This window comes from Leucoraja erinacea, chromosome 35 (assembly GCF_028641065.1).
Source record: "Leucoraja erinacea ecotype New England chromosome 35, Leri_hhj_1, whole genome shotgun sequence".
NCBI classification, from domain to species: Eukaryota; Metazoa; Chordata; class Chondrichthyes; order Rajiformes; family Rajidae; genus Leucoraja; species Leucoraja erinaceus.
The window spans coordinates 3,703,163-3,725,662 of NC_073411.1; the positions used below are offsets into that span (position 1 = coordinate 3,703,163).

Sequence of the window (22,500 nt, forward strand, 5' to 3'; positions counted from 1 at the left end):
GTGGGATGTGGGAGGTAACCGGAGCACCCATAGGAAACCCACATGATCACGGGGAGAACGTGCAAACTCCACACAGATAGCACCTGAGGTCAGGATTGAACCCGGGCCTCTGGCGCTGTGAGGCAGTGGTTCCATCAGCTGCGCCACCGTGCTGCCCTCTCATTCCTGCTGCCCCTATTGCCTATTCTCATTCAAACATGACTGGGAACAAGAATTAGATTGAGATTCAGTCATTTGCTGAAATATTACCTCAGGAAAGAATTTCAAACCTCCCCCTCCCCCCATCCTTAGACCCCTCCACCTCCTTCCATATAGGCCCATATCCTCCAAACCTGTCCTATCCATCTACAGGGATAGTCCCAGCCTCAAATATCTCCTCTGGCAGCTTGTTCCATAAACCCACTACCCTTTGTGTGAAAAAGTTACCTCTCAGATTCCTATTAAATCATTTCCCCTTCACCTTGAACCTATGTCCTCTGGTCCTCGATTCCCCTACTCTGGGCAAGAGACTCTGTGCATCTACGCAATCTATTCCTCTCACGATTTTCTACACCTCTATAAGATCACCCATCCACCACAGCCTGCTCAACCTCTGCCTATATCTCGCCCCCTCGAGTCGTGTCGGCCGTGACTGTACAGAACTCGTGCTCTGGAGGCATCTCCAGGTCAAGGCTTGTCAACCTGAGGACCTGTTCCGTCTGAGAGCCACACGCGGGCGATGGTCTCACCCGCTTGAGTGTTTGTGACTGGGTCACAGCCCGTTGGAGTGACTGTATTGAGCATGGTACCTACCGGTCGCTGGGCAGTCATGACCGCAACAAGCTGCAGGCTCCAGCTCCACAACATTGAGCAACTGGTGAAAGTTGGCCACGATCTGATTTAATTTCTCTTTCTCTTTCAATCCTCCTGTTTCTTCACTCTACCTCTACTTATTGCAAGGTAAGGAGGGCTTCCGTCTGGATTGTGCTGTTCTTACAAAACCATGCCTCCCCCTGTTTATATCTGTGACCCCTCTTTCACTTTTTATTTGACTCTTCAGACCCAACCCTTTATTAAACCGCGAGAAATGCATTGTATTGAGTTTAAAGTCGTTTTGGTTTCTGAAGATTGTCTTGTAGAAAGAGAGGCCTTGGTAACAGGCTTCAAAATGGCCGTGCCTTCAACACTTTAAAAAAAAAGGTTTAAAATATATTTATAAGAAGCGTGTATACAAATAATAGTAAGCAACAATGTAATTACAAATTTCTTACATAGCTTCAGTTTTGTTTTTGTTTTTTTAAGAATAAAGATAAAGGGAGAAAAAGGTGAGAGAAAGTAAATAGAGAGAGAGAAAAAGGGAGACGCAGAGAGACCAATGACAAGATTATGGAGATAGATCTGGGAAATATTGAGTGTAACCAGTCATCCAGTCCCAACCCTGATTCTGTGATTTCCACACTTTTAACCTCCAGTCTAGTCTGACTCTATGTACAATGCACTGTGCCCTGGGGTTTAAGATCAAGTTCCTGCTAACACCAAGGTTTCTTGTAGAGCGAGAGGCCTTGGTCTTTGGAACTGCCTCTCAGTTTGCAGAGACTTCAAAACTCTTCACTCTCTGTGCAACATACTGTGCCTGGGGTTCAAGGTCTGGTTTCTCCCAACCCCAGGGGAAATAAACTCCACTCCCCGTACAATAATGTTGGCTTTTAACAAACGTTTTGCCGCTTTTGCACTGAGAGATTTCGACTTTCCCAAAAACCTGTTTCGTTAGAGATCCAGCATGGGATCCGTGCCGACCAGCGATCACCCCGTACACAAGCACTATCCTACACACACTAGGGACAATTTACAACCACACAAAGCCAATTAACCTGCAAGCCCGCATGTATTTGGAGTGTGGGGGGAAACCAGAGCACCCGGAGAAAACCCACACAGGTCACAGGGAGAACTCACAAACTCCGCACAGACAGCAGCCGAAGTCAGGATCGAACCCGGGTCTCTGGCGCTGTGAGGCAGTAACTCTACCGCTGTGCCACCGTGCCACCACCAGCATGGAACTTCCCCCCCCCCCCCCCCCCACTCTTTCACCTCTCTGGGGCTGACGTTACTGGCTCCCTCGTCCCCCCTCTGTTTTTTTAAAACAAAAATAAATTGAATCAAATATTGTAATAAAACCACAATACAAAACAATGCCAACATGGACCATAATACACACACCCCCCCCCCCCCCCGCGGTGCCCAGCTCCTGGACTGCCCTCCCCCAGGGGTGGACTGCGCATAGTACTTGGCTCACCACCTGGGCGCGGGCATAACCCCGGGAAAGGGGCAGGCAGGCGGCAGTCTCGGGCAGAGCCTGTTCCACCTGGCGCCGTGACTCGCGGATGGCCAGCTCGGCAAGGCCCAGGAGCAACCCATCCAGGACATCCTCGGCCCAACCCTCTCCCCTACGCACAGGGTGTCTCGTCCCCCCCTCAGTGGGTCGCAGTCTCCTTGAGCACCAGCGGCTGTTTCGGGTGCTTGCCGTGCACTGTGGTTGGCAGCTGAGGGAGCTGGGTGTGGGGTGGGGGGACAGAGTGAGTAGGTAACCCTGTGTCGGGAACATCCCGCCACTGCTCGGGGCTGTATTGTAAACCCCACGTGTGATGGTTCGGGTACTCTGCCACGCAGGTAGAACGTTAATCCTTGCACCCGAGCATGACAGTAATTCTATTTATTTTTCCTTTCCCTAACGCAGCAGCCAAAAGTTTACTAAACAAGAAGGTTGACGGAGTGAAGGTAGGTTTGCAATCATTCTCTCCCTTTCCTTCTCCTCACAGTCAGCCAGCTTTTTACTTTCGCTTTAATTTGTAGCTTCAGTTTGCATTTTCTGGCTTCCGTTACCACCTGCTATCACAGTTGAACAATACAAGAGGGAACAAATGTGCAAGGAATCAAATGCGTGCGATGTTTCGATGTTCCCGGTGACGGGCAAATTGGATGGTGCAGTGATTCAATGGTTGCAAGCTGGGTTCAGCAACTCCGCTGCCGGTAACACAGACCAAAGTCACCGGCGAGCTTCAAAGCAAAGACTCTTTAGGCAGTGATTGCTTTTCATTGACGCCCCACCTCTCCCAGAGGTACATTTAACCTCTCCCCCACTCCACCCACGCCACATCACACACACTGAGCTGAGGGGCAACCACTTGACTAAAGATGGGTGCAGTCAAAACGGACCAGTTGTCCCAATGTAGATGGTGAGCAGTAAAAACCGTGGGCAATGCAATGGAGGATGATGCAGACTCGAGAGATACAGCGTGGAAACAGGCTCTTCGGCCCACCGAGTCCGTCCCGACCAGTACACTAACACTATCCCATACACTATCCTTAGGACAATTTACAGGAGCCAGTTAACTTACAAACCTGTACGGCTTTGGAGTGGGGGAGGAACCAGAGCACCTGGAGAAAACCCACGCAGGTCACAGGGAGGATGTACAAATTCTGTTCAGGATGGAACCTGGGCCTCTGGCGCTGTCGGCCAGTGGCATCACTAGTGCTCACGACATTCCTGTCCACGACTGCTCGTGTGTTGCAGTGTAGACTGTTCTCTGTGGTGTGGAAGGTGTGGACAGGGCTGAGGTTACTTCATCTTCATGTGACTGCCCAGGTTACAGCAGCGCTCCCGTCTCCTTTGGCGTTCTGCCCGTCGACCCGTGACTGGGGGAATGAGAGTGTGTGGGCACGGACTGGCCCTCAGTGCCAAGCCAGTGTCGGTCACAGCAGTCAATGCAGGGAAGCCCCACCTGGCCTGCTCCTTGATACACTGGCATCCAGGGGTGCGGGGAGGAATTCCAAGAGGGGGCAGCCTCGCCTTGTGGCGCCAAAGCCCGAGACTGATGTCCTGCCCCTGCCAACGCAAAGAGCCTGAGAGCTAGCAGTGGGAGCTGGCCATTCGGCCCTTCAAAGCTGGCTCCCTGCTGAGTGAGAGCGTGGTCGATGTTATGCCTCGGCATCGCTTCCCTGCCCTTATCTCCCCCCTCATTATCCCTTAGGTGCTCCCAATATCCAGATATCTAGAAATAGAGTTACACAATCATAGAGCATGGAAACAGGCCCTTCGGCCCAACTTGCCCACACTGACCCACAAGCCCTATTTACACCAGTCCCACCTACCAGCGTTTGGTCCACATTCCTCCTACCCTATCCTTGTACCTGTCTAAAGGTTTCTTCAACATCGTTATGGTACCTGGCTCAGCCACCTCCTCCAGCAGCTCGTTCCATACTCTGTTAATAAGTTGCCTCTCAGCTTACTATTATATCTTTCCCCCTACACCTTAAACATTGCTCCTCTGGTTCGCCACACCCCTACTCTGGGTAAAAAGTTTCATGTAGGAAATCAGTTGACCACGGTTTTGACTGCAGTCGGTGGTTTCAGAGTAGATGATCCAAAGATTTACACCCTTAGAGTGAAGAGATTTCTCCTCATTTCATTCCAAATAGCCGACCCCTCATTTCAAGACTGCTGGCCTGATTCTTTAGCCAAGGAAACTTCCTCATCTCATCCACGCTCCCAAACCCTCAGTGAATTTTCGATATTTCGAGATCACCTTTTAATCTAGTTTAGAGATACAGCATGGTAACAGGCCCTTCGGCCCAGCGAGTCCATGCCAACCATTGATCACCCGTTCACATTAGTTCAATGTTGACCCATTTACTCATCTATCCCAACATACTAAGGAGAATTTACAGAGGGCCAATTAACTGACAAAACTGCACCTCTTTGGGATGTGGGAGGAAAGCGGAGCACCCGGAGACAAACCACGCGGTCTCAGAGAGAACGTGCAAGCTCCACACAGACAGCACCCGATGTCAGGATCGAACCCGGATCTCTGGCACCATGAGTCAGCGGCTCTACCCGCTCTAACAGCAGAGGACAAAGGGGCAGCGAGAGACGTTGATGGCCTCGTTTGATACAGTGCTGGTTGGGCAGTTTGATAAGTACATTGTTTGGCTCTGCGGTGAAAGGGTTTGGTTCTGTGTGGAACAAAAATGACCTGTTGCAACCAGAGAAGTCTTTCAGCTTGTCTTGATGGCTTGGCACCTCTGATAGAATTGACCTCTGCCACTGTTACAGACAGTTGGACATCGCCACAGTCGGTAGTTGCTTGTTAGCATGTTGTCCGTGGCAGGCCCCGTCTGATACCTGATCACGTTCAAAGGTGACCCTGGAGGTCAGCACCAACCTCGTTATCCCCTCTGCTGCCCGGTAAATCTGGCTTCTGAAGCCTCTTGTTCTCGAGGCACTACCCGGGACTGGTGGCCAGAGGGAAACTCGCTGAGTGGTTGGAGCAAGCAAACGGAGTGGCCACATTGCAAATGTGCTCCCTTTTCACTGAGGCCTTTCCAAGGCAGAGGGTGTTGCCGGGATGGGGTTAAACAAGTGAGACAAAGTTGTCCGTCTAAGGGATTAGTGCTTCATCGTTTTACAAACATTTTGGTTTTACACTATCCAGGACCGATTACTTCATGCTATTTGAACGAGTAGTTAAATCAGTAAATTATTTTCAGTGAAGAGCAATATATCACGCAATAGACCATTGGGAATAGTGTACACTTTGGAATCATTCATGTGCTCAGGCCAGATGCCCTGGCCCCTTGAGGTTTTAGACAGACTTTAGAGATACAGCGCGGAAACTGGCCCTTCGGCCCAGCGAGCCTGTGCTGACCATCGATCACCCCGTACACTAGCACTATCCTACACACTAGGGGCAATTAACAATCTACCAAAGCCAATCAGCCTACAAACCTGTACGTCTTTGGGATGTGGGAGGAAACGGAGCAGGCGGGGAAATCCCAGGCAGTGACGGGGGGGAACAGGGACAGCTCTACTGCTGCGCCACCATGCCGCCCCTGTTGGAGGATAGACCGATAACTAGGGTGAGACGGAGTACAGGACAGAAATTGTCAACCTCGTGTCTTGGTGGCAGGGCACCAACCTAGTCCTGGACATCAGTATGATGAAAGCGTTAGTTGTGGAAACATGGTCTCTGGCGCTGTAAGGCAGCACCTCTAATGCTGCACCAACGTTCCGTCCCAATGGGACAGCGAGGATTTAAAGCAAACATTGGCTATGCTCATGGTCACAGGCTGATGCTGGCAGGAACAGGAGTGCCTGGTTTACTATAACATGCTCAGCGCAGAAGGGCAGGGGAGTGAGGTTTCATGGGGATAAATGCGTACCATGCTGGGGCAAAGACCAGAGTGATTTATTGGCTGGCATTCCCGTGGTATCGTGGTACTTCTGTCGACAGTACGGACACTGGCGAGGGGGAGAGTCCATCGCTGAGACCCGTCTACACCTCATGCTTGGTAATGTTCTCCCTGTGACCAAGTGGGTCTTCCCCGTGTGCTCCTGTTTCCTCCCACACTCTAAAGACGTGCAGATTTGTAGGTTGACTGCGCTCTGTGAATTGTAAATTGTCCCTCGTGTGTAGGATAGTGGTCGAGTACAAAACAATCGCTGGTTGGTGTAGATGTGTAGGATAGTGGTAGTGTACAGGGCAATCGCTGGTTGGTGTAGACGTGTAGGATAGTGGTAGTGTACAGGGCAATCGCTGGTTGGCACGGACGTGTAGGATAGTGGTAGTGTACAGGGCAATCGCTGGTTGGTGTAGATGTGTAGGATAGTGGTAGTGTACAGGGCAATCGCTGGTTGGTGTAGATGTGTAGGATAGTGGTAGTGTACAGGGCAATCGCTGGTTGGTGTAGATGTGTAGGATAGTGGTAGTGTACAGGGCAATCGTTGGTTGGCACGGACTCAGTGGGCGGAAGGGCCTGTTTCTGCGATGTATCTCTAAAGTCTAAACTAAATTCCAGAGGACATAGGTTTAAAGTGAGGGACAAAAGTAAGATTGAGGGGTGACTTTTGTACACACAGGGTGGTGGGTGTATGGAACGAGATGCCGGAGGAGGTAGTTGAGGCAGGTATAATCGCAATGTTTAAGAAATGTTTAGATAGGCACATGGATAGGATAGGTTTAGAAGGATATAGACCAAATGCAGGCTGCTGGGACTAGTGTAGATGCGGCATGTTGGTCGAGTGAAGCGTTTTCTTTGGTTTTTCTCTAAAGTTAGGTTTCCAGAGGACATAGGTTTGTGAGGGACAAAAGTAAGATTGAAAGGTTTGTTTTGCACACTACAGGGTGGTCCGTGTATGGAATGAGATGCCGGAAGGTAGTTGAGGCAGGTCAAGTGCAATGTTTAAGAAAAAGTTTAGATAGGGCACATGGATAGGATAGGTTTAGAAGCATATAGTACCAAATGGCAGGCTGCAGGGACAAAGTCCAATGTCCGCAATGTGGGTAGAGGTGAATCGGACAGTACCCTATCTAATGGAAGGAGCCTGATAACAGAGGGGAAGAAGCTGTTCCTGAGTCTGGTGGTGCGGCTAAGATGGCAGCCATTACAAGGCCTAGGTATTCTGCTCAGTCATGGAGTGGAAAGAATTGATAAAAGGATGTTATAACCATATAACCATATAACAATTACAGCACGGAAACAGGCCATCTCGACCCTTCAAGTCCGTGCCGAACACATATTCTCCCCTAGTCCCATATACCTGCGCTCAGACCATAACCCTCCATTCCCTTCCCATCCATATAACTATCCAATTTATTTTTAAATGATAAAAACGAACCTGCCTCCACCACCTTCACTGGAAGCTCATTCCACACAGCCGCCACTCTCTGAGTAAAGAAGTTCCCCCTCATGTTACCCCTAAACTTCAGTCCCTTAATTCTCAAGTCATGTCCCCTTGTTTGAATCTTCCCTACTCTCAGTGGGAAAAGCTTTTCCACGTCAACTCTGTCTATCCCTCTCATCATTTTAAAAACCTCTATCAAGTCCCCCCTTAACCTTCTGCGCTCCAAAGAATAAAGACCTAACTTGTTCAACCTTTCTCTGTAACTTAGTTGCTGAAACCCAGGCAACATTCTAGTAAATCTCCTCTGTACTCTATTTTGTTGACAATTTCAGCAATTGCAGCATTCAGCATTCAGCAATTTCAGCATATTTCAGCATTCAAAGTTGTTTAGTTTAGTATATTAATGTCACGTGTACCGAGGCACATTGAAAAGCTTTGTTTGCTGACATCCACTCAGTGGAAAGACCACACTTGATTACAATGAAGCCCTCACAATACACAGATAAAGGATAAAGGCTACAACATAGTGCAAGATAAGGTCCGATAGATTCCGATTAAAGATACTTCAAGGGTCTCCAGTGTGGTAGATGGGAGGTCAGGACCGCTCTCTAGCAGGTGAGGATGGTTCAGTTGCCTGATAACAACTGGGAAGAAACGGCCGCTGAATCTGGAGGTGTGTGTTTTCACACTTCTGTACCTCTTGCCTGGTGGTAGAGGGGAGAAGAGGGTGTGACCGGGGGTGGGGCGGGTCCTTGGTTATGCTGCTGCCATCTTTCTGCAGAGCAAGATTCTTCCCGGCAAAAATGCCAGCAAAGATAAGAAGCATCTTGAAGAGGAGTTTTGTCCTTTCCCATGACAGCTACCTGTCGCTCAGCCACTGTGTAGTAATAACCAGTCCACGCTCCCGACCATCTTTGGACAGGGGCCTCTGGAGCCGTACGGGGAATGAGTCACGTTCCTAGCACCAAGCTGGTGTTGGTACAAAGCTTTGGTTCAGTCCAAGGTAGATAGCTCATGCTGACAGAATCTGCTCACCCATCATCACCTCCCTGTTACACACGTCAGTAATGAACATACATACAACTTGCCCACACTGACCAACATACCCCATCTACACTAGTCCCACCTACCTGTATTTGGCCCAAATACATTTAAACCTGTCCTATGCACATACCTGTCTAAATGTTTCTTCAACGTTGCGATAGTCCCTGCCTCAACTAACTCTTCTGGTGGCTTGTGTCAAAAAAGTTACCCCTCAGATTACTATTAAATCTTTCCCCTTTCACCTTAAACCCATGTCCTCTGGTTCTCAATACCCCATACGATCACCTCTCATCCTCCTGTGCTCCAAGGAATTGAGCACTAGCCTTACTCAATCTCTCCCTATAGCCCAGACCCTCGAGTCCTGGCAATATCCTCGTAAAACAATAGACAATAGGTGCAGGAGGAGGCCATTTGGCCCTTTGAGCCAGCACCGCCATTCAGTGTGATCATGGCTGATCGTCCCAAATCAATAACCCGTGCCTGCCTCCTCCCCATATCCCTTGATTCCACTAGCCCCGAGAGCTCTATCTAATTCTCTCTTAAATCCATCCAGTGACTTGGCCTCCACTGCCCTCTGTGGCACGGAATTCCACAAATTCACATCAAAAATTTTTCTCACCTCAGTCTTAAATGGCTTCCCCTTTATTCTAAGACTGTGGCCCCTGGTTCTGGACTTGCCCAACATTGGGAACATTTTTCCTGCATCTTGCTTGTCCAGTCCTTTTATAACTTGATATGTTTCGATAAGAGTCCCCCTCATCCTTGTAAACTCCAGTGAATACAAGCCTAGTCTTTTCAATCTTTCCTCATATGACAGTCCCGCCATCCCAGGGATCAATCTTGTGAACCTACGCTGCACTGCCTCAATCACACGGGGCGGGGAGAGGAAAGGAGAAAGGAAGAGGACTAGCCAGAGGGCTGAGGGAGAGCTGAGAAGGGGAGGAGATCTCTCATCCTGCCCTAGAACAGTACAGCGCTGGAACAGACCATTCGGCCCACAATGTCCATGCCGAACATGATGGCCCACATTACACGGCTGGTATTTCAGTAGTCATTTGAAACAGCAACTTTGCACTACATCTACCTGTTGGCAGATGCAGGAACGAAGGATGATAACATCATTAACTCAGTCCTCAAAGGGTCAGCAGAGACCCTTGGACCCAATACATGGTTCCAATCCATCCATTTACAGTGCATAGATGATACATGATAAGGGAATAACGTTTAGTGCAGCAAAGTCCAAACAAGGATAGTCCCAGGGTCACCAATGAGATAGACAGTGGTTCAGGACTGCTCTCTGGTTGTGGTAGGATGGTTCAGTTGCCTGATAACAGCTGGGAAGAAACTGTCCCTGAATCTGGTGGTGTGCGTTTTCACACTTCTGTACCTTGGGAGAGAGCAGTGGGAGCAGGGACGGGGGAGCATGTTCTGTACTCCTGCATTTCCTTGTGCCTATCTAAATGCCACTGCGATATCTGCTTCCACCACCACCCCCAGCAGCACGCTCCAGGCCCCCATCCACCCTCTGTGTGAAAGGATTGTCCCTGCACATCTCCTTTAAACTGTGCCCCTCTCACCTTTGATGTTCCCACCCTGAAAGAAATGTTCTGACTGTCTACTCTACCAACGACTCTCATGCTTTCACATAGTCTATCTGGATAATACAAGTAATAGGGTCTATGTATTTCAAAAGTGCCAGTTTGACGTGGTGGACCCATTATTAGTTGAAGAGTTGTAAATGCAGTCCATGTATTTGAAATGTTTATTGGATCTGACGGAATATGCGCATCAGTTAGCAAAACTGCTCGCACCCCTAAGGTCCACGGCCTTGTGGCTGCATTGGAGCTGATGCATTGGGGTGGATGCCGCAGCCACCAGGTCAACGAACCAGCCGTGCATCTCCTGCACCAACCCTGGCGTGGCGATACACCAGATTGGGCAGTGGCCGCAGGAGACGAGATCCCACTGCATCTGTCGCAGAACAAAGTCGGGCGCATGTTTCCAAGGCAGAAATGCATCCAATCGCTGGCAATACCCATGCACCGTGGTGATGCTTCTATATTGTACGGTAGACACAAAATGCTGGAGTAACTCAGCGGGTCAGGCAGCATCTCTGTATATTGTACCCTGCCTCACTGGCTGACCCAGGCTGCATGTCAGAGTAGAGCTGAAGTAAGTACACTATAGTATGTTCACCGCACCAGTCGGGAATCTGGGTTTAGTTTAGAGCATGGAAACAGGCCCTTCAGCCCACCAGGTCCGCACCGACCATCGATCGCCCGTTCACACTAGTTCTGTGTTAACCCACTTTCCCATCCACTCCCGACACACGAGGGGGCAACTTACATGGGGCTAATTAACCTACAAACCCGCACGTGTTTGGGATGTGGGAGGAAACTGGAGTACCCGGAGGGAACCCACACGGCCACAGGGAGAACGTACAAACTGCGTACAGACAGCACCCGTAGTCAGGATGGAACCCGGGTCTATGGCGCTGTGAGGCAGCAGTTCTACCCGCTGCGCCGCTGGTCAGCACAAGAATCCTCAAGGTTCGTGTTTAGGGTGTTATTTACCAGCTCTTGGTTGAGTTGCCAACATGGACTTGGCCATTTGGGCTGGTCACTAGTATTACCTACTCCATGGATGCTTCATGTTGGAATGTTGGGAGTCCTTGGCAAGGAAGGTCCACTTGTAATTGTCAATGAGTAATTGCAGTCACGGTGTGCAGAGCCACAGAGGTGTGCAGAGCCTCTAGCTGAGGCAGTTTACTGGGCTACTGCCCCGCTTGCTTACTGAGGCCCATCAGATGTTGCTGTCGCTGTGATCAAGGATTTGCACCATCTCACGTGCAGGATGGGTTGGTGGGACAACAGGCTTTGTAGTTGCCGCGGCTCCAATCAAAAGACACGGCCTTTACTCTTAAAACAGACACGCAGCTCAGTCTCTTACAGAGGGAAGGGCACAGAGTGCTGGAGTAACTCAGCGGGTCAGGCAGCATCTGTGGAGAACATGGATAGATGACGTTTCACAGAGTGCTGGAGTAACTCAGCGGGTCAGGCAGCATCTGTGGAGAATATGGATAGGTGACGTTTCACAGAGTGCTGGAGTAACTCAGCGGGTCAGGCAGCATCTGTGGAGAACATGGATAGGTGACGTTTCACAGAATGCTGGAGTAACTCAGCGGGTCAGGCAGCATCTGTGGAGAACATGGATAGGTGACGTTTCACAGAGTGCTGGAGTAACTCAGTGGGTCAGGCAGCATCTGTGGAGAACATGGATAGGTGACGTTTCACAGAGTGCTGGAGTAACTCAGCGGGTCAGGCAGCATCTCTGGAGTAACATGGATAGGTGACGCCTCTAGGTCAAGACCCTTATTCAGATCCGAAATGTCACCTATTCATGTTCTCGAGAGACGCAGCCCAGGTAACTCCAGCACGTTGTATCTTGTTCTGTAAACCAGCACCTGGAGTTCCTTGTTGCTACATCTCTTCTCCCAGAGCCCATGGAGAGGTTACTTATGGAGGGAACTGGATTTGTCAAAACGGCGGGTCAGGCAGCATCTCTGGAGGACATGGACAGGCAACGTTTTGGGTTGAGGTCCTTCTTCACACTTGGAGCAACAGGAGAGCAGCAGCAATGACCCACACAGCATCTGCAGTTCCTTGTATTTCAGTCTGCATCGCACCAGTCTACAACAGCGAGGATTCCCCTGGGTTCGGTTTCTGTGCCCTCTGTTTGGACACAGTCACACAGCACTCTGGCTTGTAACCCAAGCCAAGTGTAGATGCAGTCGGGGCAAGAGACAGCCGATGCTGGAATTCTGCCAGCACTAATGAACTCAACGGGTCAGGCAGCATCTGGGGAGGGAATGGACATGCGACGTTGTGAGTCTGAACCTTCTTCAGATTGAGCAAGCTGGGTAGGAGAGGTGGGGGTGGGATAAAGCCTGGCCACCGATAGCTGGATGATGTAGTTAGTGCCTTCTGGAGAGCATGACTTCAATGCAGAGCATGTGTGTACTCTGATGTGTTTGCAGTGGAACGACACAAGACTTAACATCAGTGACTTCCATTTTGTTTGCAGGTTTTGGATCCAGCCAGGGCTGTAATGCTAGCATTGTACATGTTGCAGATTGCCACTGCTACCTTTCAGCCACGGTGTCACTGTTGTACGAGTATAGCCCTCCCTCACTCCCCCTTGGCAAAGTCTAGAGTGTCTCAAATCCTCGTCTCCGTCACTTACTCACCCACTCTGCCCCTTCTCTCATTCAAACCCGGCCTCATTCCTCCCCCTCTCCCTCTAACCAACACCCCTCATCGCTCTTCCTCTAATCACTACCCCTCATCCCTCCCTCCATCTATAACAAATACCCCTCATCCCTCTCTCCCCCTTCCTCAAGTTTCCCTGGGTGAGCAGTCAGAGTTCTGGACACTGTCGAGTCACAGCAGAGAGACAGGCCCTTCGGCCCATCGAGTCCGCACCCTTTCTACATCAGTCCCATGTCTTTTTTAAATTCTGCCACCAACTCCGCCCAATGTCTCTCTCACTCTCCCGCGCACTAGAGGCGATGAACCTGCAGGATGTGGCAGGAAACCGCACCTGGTCACAGGGAGAACGTGCAAACTCCACACACGCAGACAGACAGACAGCACCGGAGATCAGGATCGAACCCGGGTCCCCATCTTGAGGTGCGAGCCCCGCAGCCTCCAGGGAGAATTTAAACTCAATAAGTGAATCTGAAATGTTTGCAATTACTCGCCATAAATAAGCATCCCGACCTATACTTACTGTCAGGGAAGACATTTCCACTGTCCTTCCCCAGCCTGGCCCCACCATCATCTCTCCACCACCTCCTCATCCCAGATAATTAGATGCTACAGAGATTCCCAGCAACACTGCTCCCCACTACATACAAAGGCACTGACAGTGTCCCGGCCACTGGCCTGTATAACACTTGCCCCAGCTACATCCACCAGCGGAATTCACTAACTCTGGCGCCCGGGTTCCTGTTACCCTCTTAGTTTAGTTCAGTTTATGGCAACCATTCGTCTCATTTTCTTTCTGGAGAGAAAAAAAAAAAGCAGGAATGGTTTCAAATGAATTGTATGTGTTGTTGAGAATATTTTCCAAAAGTGTGTCTGCTTCCAGGGATGAATCCACTTGTGACTTGTGAGTCTGGAGGGATTTGCAGGGACCCGTTTCCTCTAGGGGTTTTTTTTTCCCTCTGCAAATCTTCGCGGGCGTTTTGCAGACAATTGGGCACTTGTCTTGAGGACAAAATAAAAACCTGACTGTTTCTCCATCGGCCACCGTGTTAAGGTGCTGATCGCTGACAGCGATCGCTGTGGGCAGGGGAAGGGTAACAAACGCCCTGTATTTTCGATTGGGGAGGGGAGGCATGGAGCAGAGGTGAGATGCCTCCCTTCAAGAACAGGCGCGAATTGGGGGTGGGGGGGAGGGTAAGGTGAGGGGAGGGGTAAGCCAAGAGTCCAACAGGGACCACTCTCTTCCCGAGTCCCCTGTCTTAACAACAGTGGATTAATCCCTGGATTTGAAGATGTGCAAGATACAGTAATGACACTAATACTTCGGTGACTGGTTTCAGAGAAGTATAACGTTAACACACAACACAGCATCAAACCCATTTGGAAGTACAGAGAGAATCATAAAGGTACACAGAGCAACATCAGGACCCTCCTTGCGTTGTGCATGACCCTCGATCCCCTCTGTGATAACCCTGAGTTCAACAAATCCTTTGGTCATCCATTTTGTTCTGAGAATTATTGTTTGTTTCTCGTTGGGGGTCGAGAGGGTGGGCGGTGGCGGGGGGGGGAGGAAGGATGCCGTTCAGAGCTTGGTATTGTTCACCTGTGTGGTAGGGCTTTCTATATTCCACCATGATTTCTCTCTTGCTTCCTTTTGACAGCACTCTGCCCTGTACAGTCCTCTTCCTTTGACTCCTTCTTTTAATTTGCTGATTGTCTAACCAGTCTGTGTCTCACTGTCCCCATGAGCCGGTGGGATGGTGGGGGAGTCGAAATGCCAACTTTGTCTTTGTCTCCCAAGGCAGCACCTACAGGGAAATGCACCCCAGTTTAGGTCAGTTTAGTTCATCATCACATGTACCAAGGTGTAGTGACGAGCTTCTCAATTCATACAGCGTGGAAACAGGACCAACATGACCCATCTCCACTAGTCCCACCTGCCCGCCATATCCCTCTAAACCTGCCCTATACATGTATCTGTTGAACGTTGCGATAGTCCCTGCCTCAACTACCTCCCCCGGCAGCTTGCTCCATACACCCACCATCCCTTTGTGGAAAATAGTTGTCCCTCACCATCCCACTAAATCTATCCCCCCCTCACATTAAACCTATGTCCTCTGGTTCTGGATTCCCTAACTCTAGGCAAAAGCTGCTGTACGTGTTTACCTAATCTATTCCTCTCATGATTTTGTAGCAAGCTAACCAGCCAGCTAACCAGACAATCAAGCCGTCCACAGTGTACAGATACAGGATAAGGGGAGTGCAATATAAAGTCCAATTAAAGATAGTCCAAGGGTCTCCAATGAGGGAGGGAGATAGTAGCTCAGAACTGCTCTCTAGTTGGTGATAGAATGATTCAGTTGCCTGATAACAGCTGCCCCTGAATCTGGATATGTGCGTTTTCACACTTTTGTACCTCATGCCTGATGGGAGAGGGGAGAGGGGAGAAGAGGGAGTGAGACTGGTCCTTGATCCTGCTAGTGGCCTTGCCAAGGCAATGACTATTCTGTAGTTTAGCAGAGTTCAGCTTCGAGATTTAATGAGGGCATTCAGAGTGACAGGGTTTACCTCAGTTAGGTAGGTTTGACAACTAGAGATACTGTACATTTAAGATTGGAACCAGAGTGGGGAATAAAGGGCAATTTTTACAAAAGGCAAGATACAGCATGGAAACAGGCCCTTCAGCCCGTCGAGTCCGCACCGACCACTGATTGCACTGTACACTAGCACTATCCTACACACTAGGGACGATTTACAATTTTACTGAAGCCAATTAACCTACGAACCTGCACGTCTTTGGAGTGGGGGAGGAAACCAGAGCACCCGGAGAAAACCCACGTGATCACAGAGAGAACGTACAAACTCCGTACAGACAGCACCTGTAGTCAGGATCGAACCCGGGTCTCTAGCGCTGTGAGGCAGCAACTCTACCGCTGCGCCACCATGCCGACCATTTCCCTTTTGATATTAATGTAGGGAACTGCATTCCCTAGACTGGAAAGAGGTCTGGAAAGCGATGGGAATTGGGAAGGAAAACGCTGCAGGGCTTCAGAGCGAGAAAACAGGAGTGGAGACCTCTTGTGTAGATAGATGTTTAGTTTAGTTGATCGTCACCTGTACCGAGGTACGGTGAAAAGCTCTTCCTGCGTGCTATCCTGTCAGCGGAAACATTATACATGATTACGACTTTTAAAAAACATTTAGACAACTACCAGTTTAGGCTAAGTTTAGGGGGATATGGGCAAAATGCAGGCAGGTGGGACTAGTATAGATGGGGGGTGTTGGTTGGCATGGGCCAGTTGGGCCGAATGGCCTGTTTCCACGCTATGACACTTGTGCCGTAGCATTGCCCCAGCCTGAAAGAACGTGCAGTTAACTAGAGCTTCAAACCACACAGGGATGGGATTCAGACTAAGTTTGACTTTGGTCAGTTGAAAATCTAACCCAGAGCTCGGACAGAGGATGGATGGGCAGAAGGATTTGGCGGGGGGGGAACGTCCCCAGAATTGTTCAAGGCACAATTGTCACTGGGAGACGGAACATCAGGCATGGTCGGGAGGCTGGAGTTACGGACTCCAGATGACTGTGTAGATTGTGTCAATGATGCAGAGAGGTTGGGAAATGAGGATGAGAGTTTGGACACCAGGAAGTTGAGCGAGTGAGTTGATCATAAGTCCCTAAGTCACAGGAACAGAATTAGGCCATTCAGCTCATCCAGTCTGCTCCACCATTCGATCGTGGCTGATCTTTTGTTTTCCTCTCAAGCCCATCCTCCCACCTTCTCTCTGTAACCTTTGACACCCCTACTAATTAACAACATATCAATCTCCGCTTTAAACATACTCAATGACTTGACCTCCACCTCCGTCTATGGCAATGAATTCCACAGATTCACCACCCTCTGGTTAAATAAATTCCTCCTCATTTCCATTGTAAAGCTACATCCTTTTATTCTCAGGCTGTGCCCTCTAGTCCTAGACTCTCCCATTACTGGAAACATCCTCTCCACATCCACTCTATCCAGGCCCTTTGGCCCAACAGTGAGCGATGGGTTGGCGGGAGGCCTGAAGACTATCAAGGATTACCAATCTGAAGATGGCAACATCGCAGGAGAGAAGCTCTATCATTTGGTCACGCACTGTGAAGGATAGGAGCCGGGAGGGCCGGTGGTGGGGTGGAGAGAGTAGCAGGAGAGGCTGCAACCTCTTGGTCAATTGAGGAATTAGAAAGATGGAGGGGAGCCAGGGTGGTGAATCTGTAGAATTCTTGGCCACACAAGGCCATGGAGGCCAAGTCAGTGGATCTATTTAAGGCAGAGGTTGATAGATTCTTGATTAGTGTGGGTGTCAGGGGTTACGGGAGGAGAATGGGGTTAGGAGGGAGAGATAGGTCGGCCATGATTGAATGGCGGAGTAGACTTGATGGGCCGAATGGCCCAATTCTACTCCTATTTGTTATGATCTTATGCTTCCCGTAATACAAAGGTTATTGCAGATGAGGGAAGAGAAGGAGATGGGGATGATTCCTACCTTGTGACTAGGTGGATAGTTGTGATCGCACCCTGCCTGAGACGTTGGAGCAGACTGGTGTCACTAGCGGTGGGACAAGCCCATGCAGGTGATAAGCAGTGAAGGAGATTGCACCAGCTTTAGCTTTACTGTTGTCACATGTACCAAGGTACAGTGAAAAGCTTTGTTTTGCATGCCTTCCAAATAGATCAGACATACCATACCTAAATATAATGGAGGGGACACAAAACTGCTGGAGTAACTCGGCAGGTCAGGCAGCACTGATGCAGTTGAACAGTGCAGCGAGATATATCAACTACACTCTGGAGTTTAGAACACTCTGGAGTTTAGAAGGATGAGAGGGGATCTCATTGAAACATATAATATTGTGAAGGGTTTGGACACTCTAGAGGCAGGAAACATGTTCCCGATGTTGGGGGAGTCCAGAACCAGGGGCCACAGTTTAAGAATAAGGAATAAGCCATTTAGAACGGAGACGGGGAAACACTTTTTCTCACAGAGAGTGGTGAGTCTGTGGAATTCTCTGCCTCAGAGGGCGGTGGAGGCCGGTTCTCTGGATACTTTCAAGAGAGAGCTAGATAGTGCTCTTAAAAATAGCAGAGTCGGGATGGGGAGAAGGCAGGAACGGGGTACTGATTGGGGATGATCAGCCATGATCACATTGAATAGCGGTGCTGGTTCGGAGGGCCGAATGGCCTACACCTGCACCTATTGTCTATTGTCTAGTCCCCTTGCCCGACAGCGGGGTTCTGCCCTTGCCTCCCTGTCAGCGTAGTGAGGCTTTGACATTTGGAGAAACAGTGGTCCTATACTATGGAAGTAGTGAGGGAGAGTGCACTGACATTAAACAGTGATCTCACCCATCGGCAAGATGCGGAGCTGTACGCACCCTGCTCCCGTTTACCGAATGCTTTCTTTCAAGAACCAGGGCCAAACTTTCTCCTGCAGGCTTTAATGTCTCTTCCTTGGTTTGAAGGTCAGTTGGGTGGGGAGAGCAGTTTCAAGCATACACCAGTTTAGTTTAGAGCATGGAAACAGGCCCTTCGGCCCACCGAGTCCATGCCGACCATCGATCACTCTTCACACTTGTCCCACTTTCTCATCCACTCCCCACACACCAGAGGGCCATTCACCCTACAGAGCCGCCCGCACGGCTTTAGAATGCGTGAGGAAACCTGAGCAGCTGGAGGAAACCCACGCGGTCACAGGGAGAACGTGCAAACTCTGCACAAACAGCACCTGAAGTCAGGATCGAACCCAGGTCTTTGATGCAGTGAGGCAGCGGTGGCTCTACCAGTTGCACCACTGTGCCGCCCCAAGTACACTCACTCACCACTCGAGGCTATCCCACCTTTTCCGTCAAGGCATTAGCACGAACTAAGGTCAACCCTCTCCGAGACTTGCCCTGTAGGCACCTCATGCTTCATAAGTCATAGAAGCAGAATTAGGCCATTCAGCCCATTGAGAACCTTTGCTCATTCAGAAGGCATCATCGAGATTCTTATGGTGGGGAGGAAGTTTATCTCATACCAAGTTCTCTTCTAACTAAACCAAATGAACCTTAGTTTAAAATAACACCTCATTAGTAACTCAATGAGGGCACAGCTACACAAGATGTATTTCCCCAACGCATAAGGTCTCTTCATTTTTTTTGGGGTGAGATATTTACAGATAAACCCAGGTTAAATTTGGGGTCAGGCGTTGGAGATAGACACAAAATGCTGGAGTATTCAAAGGCTACACCGAGGTGTAGTGAAGTGAAATGCTTTTTGCCATTTTGCAGTACACAAAAAAAAATACAGACATAACACCAATGAGAGTCTTAAACACAAAGAACATCCCCCCACAATGGCTCCCACCATGAGGGAAGGCACAAAGTCCAGTCCCCAACCCCAGTTCACCCATAGTCGGGCCTATTGAGGCCTCCACAGTTGCCTCTACGGAGGCCCGATGTTCCTGGCCGTTCTCGCCGGGTGGTGGTGCTCCGGCATCGGGAGAGTCCTCACAGCGGCATGGGAACCCTGGAACGGCCGCCTCCGCACTGGAGGGCGTGGCTTCCGAAGCCGACAAGGCCGCGCCGGATGGAGCTGCACAACTGGCGATCTCGTCGCGAGATCCCAGGCTCCCGGTGTAAAATTCGGCGCTGCCGCCCGCAGCTGGCCGCCCCACAGTCCCGCAGCTCCGCGATGTTGTTCCGGAGCTCCAGCGCAGCGACCCAGGCAAGGCATCGCCCACTCCGCTCCACGATAGCGCTCCAGCGCTGTGCCGCCACCGAAGCCTAGGTTCTGGGCGGTCCCCGACAGGAAACGCCGCTCCAGGCCCGCTGGTAGGCCGCGAGGACGGGTCGAAGCTGCAGCCCGGAGAAAAGCTGCCTCTCCGACCAGGTAGGGACCCTGAAAGGCAGTTTCCCCCCCCCCCCCCCCCCCCCCCCCCACATAAAAAAAGTCTAGACCTCCAAATAAAACACTTTAACTAACTAAAAATAAAAATAAAACGGTGAAAAGACAGACAACGGCTGAGTAACTCAGCGGGTGAGGGGTGTGGAGAAATTGGATAGGCGATAATTTGAATCAGGACCCTTCTCCCTTCACCACCTTCAGTTGATGTTGGAGAGCTTGGTGTCAGGGTCTGCCCGTACTTTTTGAAACATAAAAACATAGAAAATAGGTGCAGGAGGAGGCCATTCGGCCCTTCAAGCCAGCACCGCCATTCATTGTGATCATGGCTGATTGTCCCCTATCAATAACCCGTGCCTGCCATCTCCCCATATCCCTTGATTCCACTAGCCCCTAGAGCTCTATCTAACTCTCTCTTAAATCCATCCAGTGACTTGGCCTCCACTGCCTTCTGTGGCAGGGAATTCCATAAATTCACAACTCTCTGGGTGAAAAAGTTTTTTCTCACCTCAGTCTTAAATGACCTCCCCTTTATTCTAAGACTGTGGCTCCTGGTTCTGGACTCGCCCAACATTGGGAACATTTTTCCTGCATCTAGCTCCTGCATGCCCAGTCCTTTTATAATTGTATATGTCTCTATAAGATCAATCAATCAATCAATCAACCTTTATTGTCATCTTGCAAGCAACAGTTGTACAGTGCAAAATGAAAAGACGTTTCCCAGTGAATAGCGGAGCATCGCACATGAAATTTAAAACATTTCACACATAATAACACTAAAAACAATCCAGTCCCTGATGGAACAGTATAAATAGTTAAAAGCAGGTAAAACACAATGTTAAAATACAATAAACCAATCATAAAAATGTCCGGGGCAGCTGATTTGAGTGGCCATGGCCAGTGCCAGTTATTAAAGTGTCCGTGCCAGCTGCAGAATCAAGTGACTGTGAGTACAGAGTGACTGTTTAGCAGCCTCACAGCCTGTGGTAGGAAGCTGTTTAGCAGTCTTGTAGTCCGGGCTTTGATACTTTGATATCCCCAAAGATACCCCCTCATCCTTCTAAACTCCGGTGAATACAAGCCTTTTCAATCTTTCCTCATATGACAGTCCCGCCATGAGCACCTCATGTGCAGATGCACCAGTGCTGAGTTACAGGTCAACTAGTGGATAGGTCCCCGTGTGTAAGACCAGAAGGGTGGTTAGTTCAGAGTGGGGACAGCCCTTGCATCTCATTCTCAGCACACTATCTTACCAGAGCAACGTAAGACATCCAACGTGACTTATGGAGCCGTCAGCTGCTCAAGTCTTGGCTCCTTCCTCTCGATGACTTCCTCAAAGATCTTCCATTGCATCAAGCTGAGAAACGACCATTCAGATTTGAGTGCCATACAACCCAAGCTCCGCTAGTAATAGACCATTGATGGAGTTGAGATGTTAACAGCTTTGAAATGCTAAAGTTTGGACCATTTCAGAGTTTCCTCTCAGGCTTTGGAACATTGCCTTTTGATCTTTGTTTTGAATTGCAAATGGGTAGAATGTTCAAAGACTACATCAGTGTAGAAGTACTGTCACTGGGATGCAAAAGAGAAAATACAGGGTTCTATTTCTCCAGCTCTGCCACACGACTTAGGCTGATGGAGATACATACACTAGAGGGATAAGGACAGGAGAGGAGGTTGTAGTTAGATCTGTGTTTATGCAAGGGAGTGGCCTGAGTGTGGCCAGACCACCCATCTCACTTGTTGCCCCCCCCCCCCCCCCCCCTCCCCTTGCTGCACGTTCTGCTTTGCATGTTGCCTAGGGGTGGTGTGGAGAGGAGAGAGGGACGGGGACAGCAGGACTACCCCAGCTAGGACCACTCCCCACCCCTGCTTCCACAAGCCACTGGCCACACCCCCCACCCCAAGGGCTAGGACAGCAGAGGGAAATAGAAAACGTCACACAATCGCAGAGATGATTCACCAATTGTGGCAGTGTGGAGCGGGGGAGGGGTGGGGCGCGAGGAAAGGATTTACAAAATCATTCAGTGATGCCTGCTGTAAAATGCATGACTGAAACAGCTCTACTAACATAGTTCACTGCAAAGTGCATGCATGTTCACAAACCTCCCTTTGAGCATTCTACCTCACTACGGAACGCACCCTTTCACCAGCACAAGCTGCCTCTGAGTGGCCACCAACAGGAACCATCTCGGTTTGAATCAGGAACGCAAAATTTCCCCTTCAATTTCCCCGAATACAATTGGATTTGGCTTTCTGCCTGCCATGGTTTGCACGGGGCATTGGAATCATATCAAAAGCAGCCCCCTAGGTTAAAACTAAACCTTTCAGCAAGTCACGTTTGATTTCAAAGTCACTGAGCTGATGAAAGGGTGGAAGAAGCGAGTCTGTTTTTGTTCTGTTCTTTGATTTAATGTAATTGATGCCACAAAGCTGCAGCATCCTTTTTGTTTGCTGTAAAACTCAAACCATCCGGAGGATGCTGTTCTATAAACCCCGGCACCCTGACATGAACCCTGCCTATGCTCTCTGGTGTCCGAGAGGCTGTTGCGATACCGGACAGGGTATTCCCACAGTAGCAGGGATGGAGGAGTCGGTGCAAGCGAAGG

At 49.8% G+C, this 22,500-nt stretch overlaps 1 protein-coding gene across 50 annotated transcripts in view; it reads left to right on the forward strand.

Annotated features, from left to right (window-relative positions):
• The window catches only part of LOC129713199 (calcium/calmodulin-dependent protein kinase type II subunit beta), a 264,536-nt gene that overhangs the window by 167,408 nt on the left and 74,628 nt on the right, over nt 1–22,500 (forward strand). For 21 of the 50 annotated variants that reach the window (XM_055662063.1, XM_055662087.1, XM_055662097.1 and 18 more), the window contains one exon: nt 2,714–2,754. In XM_055662063.1, coding sequence (XP_055518038.1) covers nt 2,714–2,754 — 41 coding nt within the window. Of the gene's footprint in view, nt 1–2,713; nt 2,755–14,306; nt 14,373–22,500 lie in introns of all 50 variants that reach the window. The other 29 variants (XM_055662057.1, XM_055662062.1, XM_055662074.1 and 26 more) reach the window with 3 other exon arrangements.